General features: G+C 34.4%; 1 protein-coding gene across 1 annotated transcript in view; it reads right to left on the bottom strand.

The window, feature by feature from the left end:
* The window catches only part of LOC122808231 (extracellular calcium-sensing receptor-like), a 237,590-nt gene that overhangs the window by 119,289 nt on the left and 99,829 nt on the right, over window positions 1-18,472 (bottom strand). Inside the window, exon 5 of the mRNA XM_044079194.1 lies at window positions 479-703. Within this exon, the coding sequence (XP_043935129.1) occupies window positions 479-703 (225 nt within the window). The remainder of the gene's footprint in view (window positions 1-478; window positions 704-18,472) is intronic.

Raw genomic sequence — 18,472 nt, 5'->3', positions numbered from 1 at the left:
GAAGTATGAACCTGTTGTATCTGACATTATTGCCTGACTAATTCTAAGTGATTTAGCAGAAAATCAAAAAAAGTACAAGGGACAGAGCAAAACTGTGAAACAAACTCAGGGACAGTTGAGAAGAATGAACAAAGGGCAGAAATGAAGCTGTTATACCACCTGAAACTGTTCTTTGTTGGTTGCCACTGTCTGCTGTAAGTCCCTAGTGTAAGACCTTGTCATACTAGCACTTAGGTGGTACTTAACAATTGTTTAGCACTCCCTTAGTGCTGTTATGATTGGATATCATGCTAGGGAAGCTAACAACTTTATCTTTTTTTCCTGTATCAGAGCATAATCTTGACAACTCTTAGACTCTCTAATGTCATCTACAAGAGGGCACAGTGCATACCAAGTATTCAAAGGCAACTGTAAACAAAGAATGGAAGAAAGCAGTATCCATATAATTAAATTCAGTGCTTTCCAAACCAGAACTCACCTGATTGTTTTCTTTGTTCCAATAAATGGCAGTCTTATCAATAATAATACCTCCTGCTGAGGCTGATGAAGCAACACTGCCCACTTTGATAAATTTGTTAGTACCATCTTCATACAGCAGAATATTTATTATGTCATACAACGCTGGAGGGTCCCCATTTATATCAAAAAACATTTCTTTACCTCCACTGTTCTTGAAGCGCACACTTTTTATATAATGAAGGAGCTGTTGTTTAAAAGAGAACATATTATAGTTTCCCCATTCCTTAAAATGACACATTTATTTATTTATGTTTATTATTTATCAGTAACAGATCTAAAGAACTAAGTACTATGCACAAATAGGCATTATACCTGGAAGATGGCTCAGTGTTTTCAGTATATTTTAGCAGTAGACAGACTGCACTATTGCTTAAGAAGTTAGAACAATAGAAGCAGTATAACATAAATTCAAAGTGCTTATTTTGCATTTCAGTAAAAGTATCTCTAAGTAGGTATGTGATGGCATGTCATTTGAAATGTCGAATGACAACATTTCTTAGAATAACAGGTGAACCATAAGAATGTTAGTACTTAGTTTACAGTTTAGTTGTTCCCTTTTTATTCTACAAACAAGCTTTTGTTTCCCCTGCAGTAACACAGCAAGAAATTTAACTGTCCATAAATGTCTTTTGCTTCCCAAAAACCTTTAATATTAAATACACTTTAATATACTTTTGTCGTATAACTGATCTCACAACTACATTTAAAATCATTTTTTGGTTGTGAGAGTCTAAAAATCCCAATGCAATTCCGACCCATCTCAAACTGTACCATAAAGAAAGCCGATACCCTAACTTGTCATTAAGTTATTTTAGGAAACTCCAGCATTAATTTGTTTAAACTGAGAGATGGTATAGTAGCTTCCAAAAGTGAATTCTCACTATGAAGGTTCTGTACGTTTTCATATACAGGACAACACTAAATGGAATATGTGATTTCTTTCTATTTCAAAGAAACATACATAGGCCAGGATACAGAAATAGTCCCAGCTGCAATCTGTAAGGCTCTGACAGAAAAAAACTATTATTGCAGTCATGGAAACCATCAGTGCAATAACACATTAGCCACAATGAAGAAAGATGTCATTATCAGCTAATATACATGTCTCTGAATTCGTTGGTGATTACCACAAGCACTAACATGGCCTTCTTTGTTGCCTTTGTTGTAGTCATCACTGCCAGTCAATGCATTGTGTTAGCACAGACATCACTTTCATTGAGTGCCCCACTCACATACACACATCTAAGCAGACACATATAAACATACACACAGCCCACCATACCCACACACACATATGTACACACAATTGCCCTACCAAAACCTAACTAATCCCCCTACAATGGCCACCCAGGTAGACACAGTCATACACACACACATATAAACACACACACACACACACACACACACACACACACACACACACACACACACACACACACACACACACACACACACACACACACACGTCAATACTATGCATTTGTTAAACTCCCTGGTGCTTACCTGTAATCCCAGTCCCAACCACTGAAAGTAATGGGTGAATGTAAGCTTTTTATTATTTGCTCAGCTACATAAAGCACCTCTAAGGGAAGAGCACTTGGCTAATTATCATATGCTCCTACCCCAAAATGCCGCATTACTATTTACTGCATGCCATAGAGACAGCCTACCATAGTGATGCACCTCTTAGAGATAAGCACTATAACTGGGCTGTCTATGAAATGGAAAGGAATACCCATCAGAATTAAAAGGTTTACCACTGGCAGTAACCTTTCTGAATCCCAGCCATCATCCCTTAATGAAGGAGAAAACAGATGTTGTTTTCCTTTCTCTTCTAAACAGCTTTACATGTGATCTTAATCCTGTAACTAACTCTGCTCAGCCTGTAAAATGGTGTCTGTTATGATAATGTCCAACACGTAACTAAGTTATATTTGAAAAGAATAATTAAAGCTCCCCAGCACATACACAAATAAACACATGCAGTATGAATCCAGACATAAGTCATGAATCTCATGGGACAGGCTTTTTAAAAGTGATAACATATTTATTTTATGCACTGAGCTTTGTGTTACCTTCAGCATATCATGAGTTTAAACCATAAGTTTTCCCTGCTTAGGATCAGGAGGGTGCCAAGACTTAAAAATCTGACACTGTGTTATAGCACTTTATCCCTAATACTTGCTTCCACAAATATGTTTTTTTATATTTCAAATGGATAAAAACAATTGGTCTATATATAAAGCATCTATTGGCCAATAATGGTTGTGAGTGTATTTCCTCTGATATTAGACTTGGCAGGGACTATATCATAATTTTGTAAATTTCACCCTTAAATTCCACAGTGGTTTTAAAAATGCTTTTGTTCTTCCTATGTCATGGATTCTAATTTGGACAGCTGTCATATTACTGATATGTGTACTCAGGCATGTAAGATTCTTCAAGCTCAAAGATGGAAATTTAAGTTTGCTTCATATGGATTCAGTATTTACTCACATATATAGATGTACTAGACTAGCTGCAATTGTGGGTAATTCAAGCATAGCCAATGTTCCTTTCAAAAGTGAAAATCAATCCCCGCACTTGATGACTGTGAGGCAAACACCATAACCATTATACTAATTTCCAACCTACAGTTCATACAGGAATGTAATTGTATATGCAATGCTTTAAAACAGAATGTTAATTGTATATGCAATGCTATACATTTCAAAAGGTGCTGTTACTGACAGGGAGCATCCCTGTTTTTTTACAATATTCTTTTAGTGATATTTTCAGATGAGAAAGCACAACAGGTATATATATCAAGCATTCATGAAGTGATTGTTCTTATTATATTATTCACTTTCTTCTACTATCCAATTTTATATCTTTAAAATGCCAAGGAACAATTTCACCCCATGTAGTAAGTAGAGTGTTCAGAAAACCAAAAGCACGTGACACTGTTTTGCAACACATTAAAGCAGAAAGCCCACATCAACATTTTACTATTTCCAGTGGAGGAAGAAGATGTTTTCATCTTTTATGTTGTTATTAAGGATGACCCCTCCAATAGTCTTAGATTTGCAACATGCCTTACAATATGCAACAGGGTTTCAAGTGAGGAAAGAGAAATAACATGTAGCAGTTATACTCAGTCAGTTTCAAACCTATGGTAGTAAACAGGCTGCTATATATCTACTAAACAGCAGCCACAGGCGAATTGTATTCTGTGTATGCATAAATTGTTAACTAGATATTGTAAATAGACAGTCATAGTTTGATACTAGCAATATGAGATGCAGTACTGGAGCACATAAATATTTTCACATCTGAATGTTGATTTCAATTTTATTTTACCCAGACTGCTTTAGTACTTTACATAAATTCCTGGTCTGTAGCCCACATGACATCCCACCATACTCACAATCATCTTGTGCAGTCATTTGTAGATATTTTTTACATCTACTACCATATGTGCTCCTGACAGGAGTACAATTTGTGCACTATTGTCATTTGTGCACAAACATCCATTGTCTAGAACTCACTCTTGCCCCAAGGCATTGCAGATCATGGCACTTGGTTCCGCCTTGGAGTTTGATAAAATGCCATGACCATTTAAGTCATATAAATGTGCTATCACCTTAAATCATGTAACTACTCCAACTTAAGGTTACCTTCTTGTCATGCTTGAAGAGCTGAGTGGATGGGTTGCTGGTTCATAGCATTGGCCAAGGGTTTTTCTGACTCATCTTCTCTGGAATGGCACCAGCTACTTAATTGTTTCCTGAGTGCAGGTCTAGGCATCATTCTTGGTGAGAGATAGCACTCAAAAGTCTTGAATGAAGCATATGTAACAAATTAAAGCAAGTCCTTTTGCATGTCTTTCATGGGTTTTCATGACAGATCTTTCTCTCTGGTTTGAAGTATGATCTTATCATAGTCATACTTATGGAGGAGAACGTCCTGAAGACCCTTGATATATCAGTAATCCTGGCTCCCAAAAGACAGCTAACTGTAACCCTACCCTTATTCAGCATAGTCAGTATGTCTAATAATGGACTCAAGAATAACTGGGATGTTTCCAGAAGATGATTTATTCTTATTATGTTGGTGGTGACATACTGATGACATGGTGGATGTAGTAGATGCATTTGGGAGGTTTCATTGATACCTACTCTGAAGATTTCTAGGAGGCTTTGGTAGTGATTTTTTTACTGCATCATTATATATCAGTTCAGTGTTGTTACTATGAGGTTGTTGCATTTGTGATTTTTGGGAAAAACAGTGTGTTGCTTACTGCATGCATGAAATTTTAAAATGGCTGTCTCCTAGTGAGCAATGTACTTGCACCTCTCATAGTCTGAATCTGATAGGTTAAGCAAGACTTAATTTTCAGTGAGCATGAGGAAGTTCTTACAATGCCTTCAGGTACCAGGTACTACAAGACTGACAACAGAAGGAGAGGTAGTCTGCTGTCAATCATGCTGTCAGCGCTATTTTACCTTTGTAGGAATGGGTGGGGTGGGGTGGCAGTCCCATAGGATATGTAGGAAATACTAAGACACAAACTTTCATAGCTGGTAAAACAATCCATGCAGGTCCATGAAAGCACATACATATTCTAGAATATTAGGGACAGTCATTTATGAGATAATGAAGGAAGAAGGATTTTTGCAGTGAAAACTTAAGGAAAACTTAATTTGCATGCAGTAACCACTGTCCAGCTACAACTACAGCAGTGGTACTCTCAGTGCCACTGAGCACAATTGATCTGAGCATACAGCAAGCAGTAATAAATGAAGGACCAATGAAAAGCAGAATTACATTTGACAGTGCATGGCTACCTAAAAATAGAAGCAATTAATGTACTCACAACAAGAACCACTAGTTTCTCAAGCTGGCTTGCACAAAGAATTTTTATTCCATCTGGCCATCCTAATGATAACAAAAACAAATAAATAGGTATCTGTTGAGTACATTTCAGCATCAAGCATCTCTGAAACCTCTACAAAACAAATTACATGACCTTGGATTCTGGAGTCATTTGCTTCTGACTTGATGTTACTGTCTAAACAAATGCACACACTATATGATGGCATCTGTTTAAACATAACAAATACCTTCTCCAATAACATTTTATTGATTTTTTTAATTATAGCAAAAAAGACAACAGTACAAATAACAGAAGAAAACTGAACACTAATACAAACTATGCCTAATACCAAGTTGATATATTTATATATAAAACTATACATATATGACAACTATTTACAACAATATACATATCAAAGAAAAACTAATAATGTGAAGAAAAAAATGTATTTAGGATCCACATTTAAGGATTTTAGAGTATTTTGGATACAAAATAATCCAGGTATTAATATAATAGAAAGTAATTAAGACAAATATGACACATACAAAAATATTTATTGAGAATTAAAAGAAGAGTAGGCAAAAGGACCAAATTACTTAAGTTAAAAAAAGATGTCACAGCATTCAGTTCATAATGGTTTTTGTTTTAAAGATTTGGGTAAAAATTTACATGCTTTAATATCATCAATCATTAATTTACAAATGGTCAGCCAATTAACCTGTTTTAAATCTATTCAGTTCATAGTAATACATTTCAAAAGTGTAAATATAACTATATATTATATATAATATATTTTTATAACTTATGTTTTTACAGGAATATGTAGTACTGCAAATTGCCAAGTAAATGATTGGTTAAGAATATCCATTTGTACTAGTCTGTGACAAAGTGAAAACCATCATTTTTTGGCATATTTGCAATGCCATCTCTCTCTCTCTCTCTTTATATATATATATATATATATATATATATATATATATATATATATATACATATGAAGTATATCAGCATCAGACAATTGGACAATTAACTGAGCATATTGGGAAAATTGCAGCTTTTTTCATGAGTCATACAATCATTAGAAGTAATCATAAATTGTGCATAATACAGCTTGATAAAATGCATGATTTATTATTATTATTATTTTTTTTTTGCTAATTTGAAATATCTGTTTTTGATCAATTCATTCTTAATGAAGAGGTGGGATTACATCAAGGATCAGCCCTTTCTTATTTGCAATGGTGATGGACAGGTTGACAGAAGAGATCAGACAGGAGGCCCCATGGTCTATGATGTTTGCAGATGACATTGTGATCTGTAGTGAGAGTAGGGATCAGGTTGAGGAGACCCTGGAGAGGTGGAGATATGCTCTAGAGAGGAGGAGAATGAAGGTCAGCAGGACTAAGACAGAATATGTGTGTCTGAATGAGAGGGAGGATAGAGGAATGATGAGTATGCAGGGAATAGAGTTGGCGAAGGTGGATGAGTTTAAGTACTTGGGATCAACAGTTCAGAGTAATGATGAGTGTGGAAGAGAGGTGAAGAAGAGAGTACAGGCAGGGTAGAATGGGTGGAGTAGAGTGTCAGGAGTGATTTATGACAGATGGGTACCAGTAAGAGTGAAAGGGAAGGTCTACAAGAGGGTAGCAAGACCAGCTATGTCGTATGGGTTGAAGACATTGGCATTGACAAAAAGGCAGGAGTCAGAGCTGGAAGTGGCAGAGTTAAATATGTTAAGATTTGCACTGGGTGTGACAAGGATGGACAGGATTAGGAATCAGTATATTAGAGGGTCAGCTCAGGTTGAATGGTTTGGAGACAAAGTCAGAGAAGTGAGATTGCATTGGTCTAGACATGTGCTGAGGAGGGATGATGGGTATATTGGGAAAAGGATGCTAAGGATGGAGCTGCCAAGTAGGAGGAAAAGAGGAAGGCCTAAGATAAGGTTTATGGACGTGGGGAAAGAGGACATGCAGACAGTTGGTGTGACTGAGCAATATGCAGAGGACAGGAAGAAATGGAAACATATGATCCACTGTGGCAACCCCTAATGGGAACAGTTGGAAGAGAAGAAGAAGATCGATTCATTCTTAAAGAGGAGATATAACTGGTCCAATACATAGGGAAATAATTATTCTGTACATTCAAATTCAAAATTAATTTATAAGTTATAGAAACAGGTCTATCAGAATTTAAAGACACCCAGAAATCTTTCACAAGATTTAATTCAACTCACTGTAAAATATAGTATATTTAATATTTATAATATAGCAAATTTGATTTAATATAAGAAGGTAGACCTTAGGAAGATTAAGAACAACTCTAATATAACACAGAGTGATAGAATTAGATAGCATAAAATGTGAAGCACATTTGTGTTTAATAAAATGGTAGTGAGATGGAGCAATCATTCTGTTGATTTGATTATTTATTTTATTTAAAAATATTGGTTGTAAAAAGAGATCAGATTCATTAGTTTTTTAATTTTTTTCATTTTTTTTAGAGAGAGATAAAATAACATTTGCAGTAATACTGTTCAAACCGAACCTTTTTTAAGTCTGTGATAATAGAAAAGGGATAGCAGCAGGAATACATTTGCAGGTTGTAAGATTATTTATTAAAATGGTTACCCAACTTGGAGAGTATTTGACCTTCAAGTTGAAATTTCAATCACTCTTATTAATCTACTGGCATTTATGATTAAATAGTAATTTACAAAGTTAGGTAAATTTAAGCATCTCACATTTTTAGGGATCAAATTAATATAGGATATACAAACAGATTTAGGGGACCATAGAAATCTAGTAATACATAATGTAATAATTTTGAAAAAAAATGATGGTCAGGTTCTGAAATGAAGAAGACATAAAAATAGCAATTTTTCAGGAAAGACATTCTCTTTCATTATTGAGATTTTGTGAAAAAAAGGAGAATTTTAAATTGGAACATTTGCCCATGTCATTTTAATTTTTTGACTTTGATGATATTAAATTTATTGTAGGATGTTGGGCCAAGATGCATAATTAGTCCAAAGAATTTTAAGGAGGGGCATGGTTTCAACTTAGGTACATTATCAATATCTAAGCTTCTGTAATTTAAATTTTACAGAGAATATACAAAATATGGATAAGTTTAGTTTGAAATTTTAGTAAGTTGAAACATTTTAATTTTACTTAGTATTTTAAACATATCCAAATTTGGCTAAGAAAATATATACATACATCATCCACAAAAGCTGTTATGGGATGTTTAAATTTTGATAGAATGGGAATTTGAGCAAGGTAAAGGAATAATTGTTCAGGATAGATATTGAATAATTATGAGGACAGAGTGCAGCCTTATCTGACTTCATTTTCGAGGGTATTTGGTTTGATAAGCATTTGTTAACTGATAATTGGGTGGTAGAGTTTTCATAAAGAATATGAATGGCACTTAAAGAATCTAGAAATGTTCATTGAGGCATAACTAAGAATAAGGAATTGTGATTTATTCTGCCAAATGCCTTAGAGGCATCTATTGCTAGGGGAAAGATATTTTGTTTTGAATTCCTAGTGAGGTCAAGTAAAGTTTCAAGGCTTAATGTTTTTTCACTGCTTTGTCTATGTTTCATAAAGCTGGCTAGATAAATAGAAATAATTTGGGGAGAAATACTTTTAATCTATTTGCCTAAATCAATGCATATATTTTAATATCTACATTTATTAGTGTTATAGGTCTGTCATTACCATGGTCAAAAGGATCAGTTTATGAACTAATATATTTCTTGAGTTGTTGCAATACACATTTGAGATGCCTTTAATTCTAATGTCATTAAAAATTTAACAAAAATTGTTGATATGTTGTCAGTAAAACATTTATTATGTTTAATGCTTCTTATTATACCATGGTAGAAAACTGTTAATATTACATTTATTTAATTACACTGTATGCTGATTATTATACAATTTACAAGGAATCTTACTCTGTTCTAATTTGCTTTTACTTGAATATAATGGCATTTAGTTGTTGATGTACTGTCTGACTGATAGATTGTGTTGCATTTTTATGTTTAAATCTGCTATAGACTATAGAAAGCACACCCACTATGACTGTCCAACTGAATATACTAGCAACGGCATCATTAGACTTAAAGTAGGTCACATGACATGACGAGGAATCAGGAATTAAACAAACAGCTACTCAGCCTGCAGTAAATACAAACAGGGGTTTACTATACTTAATAGCATAATTCCACTGAAGTGTCTAAAGTAAAAAACATGTATATTATAATCAGAAAGCAGTTTACACAATGAGAGCATAATTACAGCAAAAGAAAATGGTAACAAAACTTTTTGCACATGATCTTTAAGATACACCTCTGATTAACTCTCCTTCTTACCCCAATCTCTTTTCTCATCCATCCATTTTCCATCACTTTCACTCATGAATTTCCATAACAATTTTATTATATTTTCCACTATATTTTACTTATTCCATATATTTCCATAATTTCCACATTGCCTCATGACACATCTCATCAAACAGCTTTTCTATATCACACGTAACCAAGCTTACTTCATTTTTTCTATCCAAATCATACTTATCATTTCCTTTACTTCTCTCCATTTTTAAACCAAACACACCATTTTCTATTTCTTCATCCAACACTGTCTGTATCCCTTTTTAGTATTATTCTCATAAATATGTTACACTCAGTCAATCAGTATTCCCTAAAGTTATAGTTCTACAAATTTGTATGGCTTTTTTATCTGTTTCCATATATATATATATATATATATATATATATATATATATATATATATATATATATATATATTCATCTAATCATTAGGTTAGTACTTTACAGAAAACCTTTTCTTTTATCTCAATTTATATGTAAAACTCATACCTTAGTCTATCCAATCCTGGTGCTGTCCCTTTAATACCTTCCTTTATTATTTCCATACTTTTTCTGTAGTAATTTCCTTTCAGTTTTGCCTTAGTACCTCTGGATACTTTTTAACACACCATTCATGTTTCTGACCTTCTTCCTTTCTGAACATTTTTATCTACAAATCATTCTACTACTTCCATTATTTCTTTTTGTATAAATCTTACACTACCCACTTCATTGTACATCACATCCATTATTCTTTTGTTTATTCTTGTTTGCCTTCTTACATAATATGATAGCTTCTCTTTCTTAGTTTTTAAGAAAAATCTTTGACTAAATAATAGCTTTTTAACTTTCTGTTTTTGTTACACAACTTTCTTTCTATATCTTATTCCATTTTCTTTCTTTCTCATTTTCTTGAAGCTCTTTCTTTAATTCTTTGTATTCCTTTTTATTTTTTATTTTATTTTCTACTATCAAAATACTTTTTACTTTTCTTTAAATACGACCCGCTATATAGACATGTTCATAAAATACCCTCATTGCCATATATTCTTCCAATAATTCCTTACTCTCTACCTTCATTTCTTCTGTCCTACTAACTTCAGTAGTTAACTTTTTTATACCCTTTCCTCCTTTTATTACCTTCCACATTTTATAACTTCCTTCAATGCATTTACTTCTTGTGTTACTTCCCCTTTCTCTTTTATTAATAACTATCAATCATAATAATACATATATTAACTGAGACATATTTCAGGACCTCAAATACATTTTCCTGTCTGTCATATTTGTGCATGGATAAATCGCCAATAATCTTATACATCCTTCTCATTTTCTTATATCTCACATTACCATACTACCTGTTATATCTAATATTTTTCTTTCTTCATTTTTTTATCTAAATCCTTATACCTGAAAATTCCTCATTTTTAAAGACCATATAATCTTGTTTTCCCACACTATCTCAATTATGTATCTTTCCTTTTTTAACACACCTTGTATCTAATAAATATATAAATTCATCTTTCATGTTCTTACACCATTCAATTACCATTATTTCTCTGATACCATTTTTTATACTGCTCACATTAAAATGTAGCAATATTATTTATATATATATATATATATATATTTTTTTTGGCTTGTTCTTTTTCTTCTTAACCTTTTTCCTACTGATTTTTCATTATTCAGTTTTTGCTCTTTTTGTGTGTCAAACTCCTTCTCCTCTATGGTGCACTGACCAAATTTTCCCTTGTCATTATGAATATCACCCTGTGTCTCTCCTATAAAGAGGACATTGGTATAATGGGAACAACCTGTTCAAGAAGGAAGAAATAAATAAAATTGCCATCCATTTCTTTTCCCACTTACATTCAAAGTGATCCATCTATGTCAAGACACATGCTCTCACACATTTAAACTCATGTGTACACTTAAGGACAATTTATAATTGGTAGTCAGTATACCATTATGTATTTAGAGGGTGGTAGGAAGTCAGAGACCCTGATTAAACTTGCACAAATGTGCAGACAATATGTGAACTCCTCCTGTAAGGTGTAGAATTGAGTTTCGCCCAATAAGATGGTGACTTTCTGGTAAATCAAATCTTATGCAAACATGGGGAGGATATGTAAACCACATCTAAAATGGCAAGAACTGTGTTTTGCCCAATGTTGTGGTAACTGGCTGTTTAAAGGAATCTTATACAAACATATGGAGATGACCTAAAAGGTGAAGATTTATATCTTGTCTAATATGATGGTGGCTAGCTGTGCAGGGCACCTAGCTGTTGTGGCTAGATGGTGGGCAGTCTGATTATCTCATCAAATCTGTCTTATATCAGTTTATGTTGTTGGCATCTAATGTTGAAATTTTAAGAGTTTTTTAAAGTTTTTAAAATGTCTTAATATGAATAGTTCAATTGGCTATCAACCACTGTAAGCTTACAATTTTTTCCAGCGGCTGTTATCGGTGGCTACTTATATTTACTTTAGAAATACCTAACTCAATATTTATTGATTACTAGTGCTATTATCTATAGCTGATATTGTTCAGCTTAGGAATGCCTATATTTATTTCAGTTTAGATGCAACTTAAATTTTAAATTCTTCTGAATAATATGATATATCTAGCTGTCCTGGTCAAGTTGTTCCTCTGCTACCTGTGCTGGAACTGAAAGCTAAGTGCATCCTGACTGAATTTTTAACACCTGGGTTTCTGTTGACTATGACCTGATATCCTTGCTTTGACATATAATAAACTGAGTTTGCATAAGCTTTACTGTTTGTACATTCATTTGTTGAGTGCGCTCCAGTCTTAGTTATGTGTGGCTATGTTGCTATTATTTATTTAGATTCTAGCATTTAGGCTAGCAGTTATTTGTGTCTAAGTTAATGTTATTTATTTAGATTCCAGCATTTAGGCTAGCATTTTAGCATTTATTTGTATGGATTACTATGCCTCTGATGACTTGTATTTGCAAAGGGCATCTACTGTTTTTGTTCCACCTGTCTGAGCTTCTTGGATCCTGATTTATCTTCAGCTGTGATTCTTCAGAGGCATGGGGTGAGTGAAACATAAGTATTGGGTTAGTCACACCCTGAGTGGGAACCACTGATTTTAGTTATGGTCACCAACTTCCACCCCAAGGTAAAATCACATGCTGAGTTATGCCAAGCTTAGCTGCATGCAGCACATTAAATCCTAGGCATATAGCTGGGACATACAGCCCAGTGACCCATAAACGGTGCTGTGTTCAAATGTTAGGTCTGTCTAAACAAGACCAGCATTACTTCTTACTTGCTGTGTGACTCTGATCTCACATCTCTGACTGAAACTTGTTCAGATTCTAACTATGGCCTGACTTCACAGCCTTGTTACCTTAAAATGCCTTAGCCATTCAGAACTCCAGAGTCAAAAACATTGGGAAATATTGAAGTTTATTGTAAGTTAGAGCTGAGCCTGAGCCATGTCCCATTCAGCATCACCAATACATTGAAGAGTGTCATGAGAAGCAGAGATGAATTGCAGGTTCATTCTTACATACTATCCACTTGGTGGTGTCAAGAATTCCTTTCAGGAGTGCACAGATGTTCTCTTCAACTCGTTGCTTGTTCTTATGAAGTGGTTATTGCTTGGTAATTGTACCACTTGTGTCAATGACAATGTCAAGGACTAAAGAATTTTGCAGCTGTTATGATAAGCTTTGTATTTGTTCAGATTATTATCTTTAACAACCACCAACATAGCTACAGCCAATCATTAGACTGTACTTTATTTCACCTTCCTACAACTTCAAGATTATAATATGCTTATATCCACGCCCACAGTTTGTGGACTTTAATATAGCAGTATATGGATGCCAATGTAAGGGTCACAGATCACTAGTATCCTATATGGAACATGCAGGTGGTGTTTGAAAGCTCATATGTACCTTTGGCCTACAAAACTGTGTTATTTCTGGCTTGAGAAATAGACCACTTACAACCCCTAATTAAGGAAACTGGTATGATATTTCACATATGTCATAAACAAGGTCTCTAGGCTCATTCCTGGGGGATTTGGGGTTACAGGTGTGACAGATTTTGGAATGTAAGCCCAGAGTGGCACTGCAGAAGCTGAAATGCTATTTCAATTCCGTGTCACTAAAGGCATATAGTTATCAGACAAGATGTCTTAAAAACAGCAAGCTTTACATAAATTCTTAATTCAGAAAAAAATCGTTAGCCAAGAGCACAAACAACTCATTAGCTTACTTTAGAGCTTTTTATCATTTTTTTCATGGGCCTGTGTGGTTTAGACTGAAATTGTTACTTGTGATTCTACAGAGAATTCTGAATATGTTACCTAAGACTGTGTGGTATAAGCTGCATTCTGTTTGTGAGTTTCAGGTTCAACAACTGGGACCTCCCATTTTCTAACTCGTCTTTGTAAGAATGAGTTGCTGCTTTAAAGGAACAGGTGGAAATTGAAGTCACTTCACCACCGATTTACAAAAAAAGATTCTGATGAGTTCCTGCATGAACAACGAGACAAAAGTGCTTAATTAAAGTTCATTTAAACTATCTCTAATGCTGGACTCTTATTTACTTTAATTTATTGTTTCTATAGTTTTTACAGAGGAGAGTAGATACTAGAAACATCTTTTTGCTTTTTACCAGATACTGACATCTGAGAGAGATCATGCCACCCCAGTACAGATTCAAGCTTTCTTGGGCGATCTGGCTTAAATTTTTTTATTCTAGTTGAGATTCAGATATTTCTCAAAAGCAGAATAATGATGGACTGCCTTCAGAGATGTACTGCCTGGTGGCTGAATCCTTCTTCATGAAGTCTTTATAAAGGTATTTGAGGATGGTGATATTCCTCTGCCTTGGAAATAATCATAATCAATCCAGTCATTAAGACCACCAAGGAACCACAATTCTAATCCTTCTGTTGTCCTATCTCCCTTCTCAGAACAGATTGCAAAATACATATAGCCATATGGGCAAATAGATTGCATCTCCCTTTGACTTTCCTTATTTTATTCATGATGGCCTGGGAGGATAATGTGGGTTCATCAGAAACAGATCAGCCTTTGTATGCAAAAGGCCTCTTATCAACATTTAGCCTCTGTAGCTCACTAAACCGCTAGCTGTCATAGTGACATTGGATGCTTAAAATGCCTTTGATAAAGTGCGGTGACCATGTCTATTTGAAGTGCTAAAATGTTTGTAATTCCAAATAAATTATTAAGACTTCACAAAATATATAAAAATGATCTTTGACAGCATTTGAAATAGGATAGTTTCAGTTGAGTACATTGAACATTGGTGTCACCAGATAGAACTGCCTACTCTCTCCAGTTTTATATGCTATATCTATTAAGTCTCTGACCTGTTATACAGAACTTTTAAGTCCCTTCTGTCCAAGCAACCAAATGTCTCACCCATAGATATAACGCTGTATAGACAGTACATGTTAGCTGGCCTTGTTTTGCTACCATGAAGCAGGAATCTGTGTCCTTTCACATAACTCTTAATCTAAGATGCTAAACATATTTTCATTTTCCATTTATTACAAAATTGGGACATGCTGATCAGAAACGATATAAGGAAAGCTTTACAGGTAAGGGTCAACATAGCCCTGCATTACCTGTGCAAGTGACATGATGACTTCTCACCGCTGTCTAGAGGTAATAGTGTGGGCAGCATGCAGACCACCAGCAGCTTAGATACTTTGTTCACATTGTTCAAAATGAAAACAGAAGCCTGATCATCTGTTATGTTTATAAAGTGTAGACACTGTATAGTCTAAAATGATATTATTTTGCACCCCCACCATGTAAATGCTGAGCTCATTTCCAGTCTATAGTATGCAATGCAGTGCAGGCAATCTTGACCATACTGCCAAAATCTCTGCAGCTGGCTTTGTCCAAATCTACTGTGCTCAACATAAGAATTTCAGAGTTTTATAAGACTTGGTCTTGTTACATTTTCTATCTGACTTATAGTGGCCTTCTGACTTTGGTAGATTAGTAAATCAGAGAAATACAACTGTATTGTATTACATGAGTATATTTTATCTTTTTGTTTGCTTGCTTTCAGGAGGAAACTGCAAATGGTCTACAGACTCTAGTGTTCTACCTAAGTTAACAAAATAAAATAAATTAAAATAAATAATTATTGCATACAAACTCCTTGGTTCTGGGTAAAGTGATCCTCCAAAAGTGCATAGACATAATAGATAAATGATTGACTAGACTGTAACTAATGAATGGGGGAGATTATGGATCCATAGACATCAGAAAGTGACTACTGATAGGCCTGCTGCCCTAAAAAGAGACTCCACCCACCACCACCATCTCTGCATCTGGATGTGCTTTAGGTCTAACATATTCAGGATATGACAGCAAATATATTTTCCACACTTTGTCACTTTTTTAGGACTATACTAACCACGTGCAAAGAGTAATTGTCAGCTTAGAAAGCTTTAAGAGACCAGTCATTCATTTCAGACCAGAAATCCCAAATACTAGTGCTCCCAGTTTTGCTGATATTTCACCCCACTGGTACATTGCTGACTGGAAGATGCTGCAAAGAACATTCTATACCACAAGAATTCCATAACATGTACCCAAGAAAATATATTTCATTTTGGAAATGTAAAAACAATATACCAGACCCCTGCAAATATATAACCTTTTAGTACAAAATAATGAGAAAAATTAAAAGCCTCTACTACTCCATCTATGGTGATAACACATACCTTACAGCCACCTATGATGCTAATGTATCTTATACCACAATAAACGCTCCCACTTAGAGAGAAATGCTTTGGAAAACTATCCTGAGGTTGTCTGACAGGCAGCTTACCAAATGATAGGAATCTATCTCCCTGCCATTAGCTCATGAATGCTAGTATATGATGGATAGCATGAACTAGGACAAACTTTGAAAAGTCTGATGTTACATTTCAGGAACAAAACCCAACTGAGACAAACTCCATTTCTTATTGGAACTGTCTGTCCACCAGCTTTGGAGACAATATTCGTCTGAGACATGATCTTTAATAGAAAGCCTACTATTACTGTTTGTACCCCATTAGGCCCCAGAGTTTCCACCAATCCATGAACTCTAATACACAAAATTCATACCAGTTTATCTGAAAGCTGAAAGGCGTTTTAAGATTTTTCATCTTCCCTTACCCATATATCTGTTGTTAGGCTCTGACAGTCAAATACTGAAGTATGATCTATCCACTCACAACCCCTTTTCATGTTTTTACTCTTGGGATTGGGGTAACATATTTGCAGAAACCATCATTTAGAACCAATGTCCACACCACCAGGTAGCTAGCCCTGCTGCAGTTGTTTGCCCATACCATAAACATTTATGTACACTTTTCATACTTTCCTGATGGAATATGAGGAAGTAGGTACAGAAGTTATGGTAAGGTTAGATGTTATATCTTTATTTGCAGTTATACTGAATCAGATTGGGATATTGTATGTACGAAATTTTCTTATAAAAGAAGGCATGCTTTCAAGTGACAGAATAGAATTCATATGCTGCCTGATTAAACTTGTTTTGGAACACAATGTGTTTATTTTTGAAGAAAGGTATTATTTGCAGAACATAGGCATAGCTATGGGCACGTCATGTGCCAATAGCTACGCCAATATGGTCATGGCTTATTGGGAAAGTGAATATGTTCTGAATGTAAATAAATATAAAGCACATTTGTATTTCTATCGACGATTTGTCGATGATTTATTTATCTTTTGGAAAGGAAATCTAGATAGCTTATATGAGTTCTTGAATTTTCTGAATGAAAGCAGTATTTTCCTTAAGTTTACCTTGCATCATTCTAGTACACAGATTGATTTTCTTGATGCAAACTTGTTCAGGGGTGATGACCACAAGATACACACTAAAAGGTATAGAAAAACATGCTATACACACAGTTTTGTTGAGAGAAGCAGTATGCATCCACAGCATATTTTTAGTAATGTAGTCAGAGGCCAAATCTTGAGGGTATCTAGACTTCATGATTTATATACTGACTTTGAAATGAATTTACAATCCACTAGCCAAAAGTTTGTAGAATGTGGTTATAGACCCACAGAATTAAATAAAGCAGTTAATATGGCTAGAGTGGATAGACATAGACGTGGCCAACTGTTCTTTTCTAACAGAACACCACTGGAAACTCTGGTGTTAATACTGACAAATATTTCATTGGTGATTCTTATTGTATGATTTATAGTGCAGATAGTGCTAAAATTAAGAAAATTATTAATGATAATTAGGGTATCCTAACATCTTATCCTTCTTTATGTAGTACTATAGGACCTACACTTAACTTTATAAGAACAAAAAAAATCATTAAAAAGAATGTTATGTTACCCCATATATAATAACTCTTATGTTAATAGCTCTAGTGACAATCTTGGTACCTCTATATGTGGGAAATGTTTGTACTGTAAATTTATTCAGATGTCCAATAAGTTATTGCACCCTGACAATGGAAAATAATATACTTTTAATGTTAAGGCTAACTATAACACAAAAAATCTTGTTTACTTAGCACAGTGTGTTTCTTGCTCTACATTTTATATAGGGAAGACTAACTGAAGACTTAGAGAACAAATGAGAGACCATTTTTATTGTGCCTGTAAAGGTTACAGTTATAGTGCCATAGCAAAACATATTTTTGCTGAGGGAGAGACTCATTGGTTT

Source organism: Protopterus annectens, chromosome 8.part0 (genome assembly GCF_019279795.1).
Source record: "Protopterus annectens isolate FY-2018-M chromosome 8.part0, PAN1.0, whole genome shotgun sequence".
Taxonomy (NCBI): domain Eukaryota; kingdom Metazoa; phylum Chordata; order Ceratodontiformes; family Protopteridae; genus Protopterus; species Protopterus annectens.
Note: the sequence above shows the minus strand (reverse complement) of the source record. Positions and strands in the feature narration are given on the sequence as shown.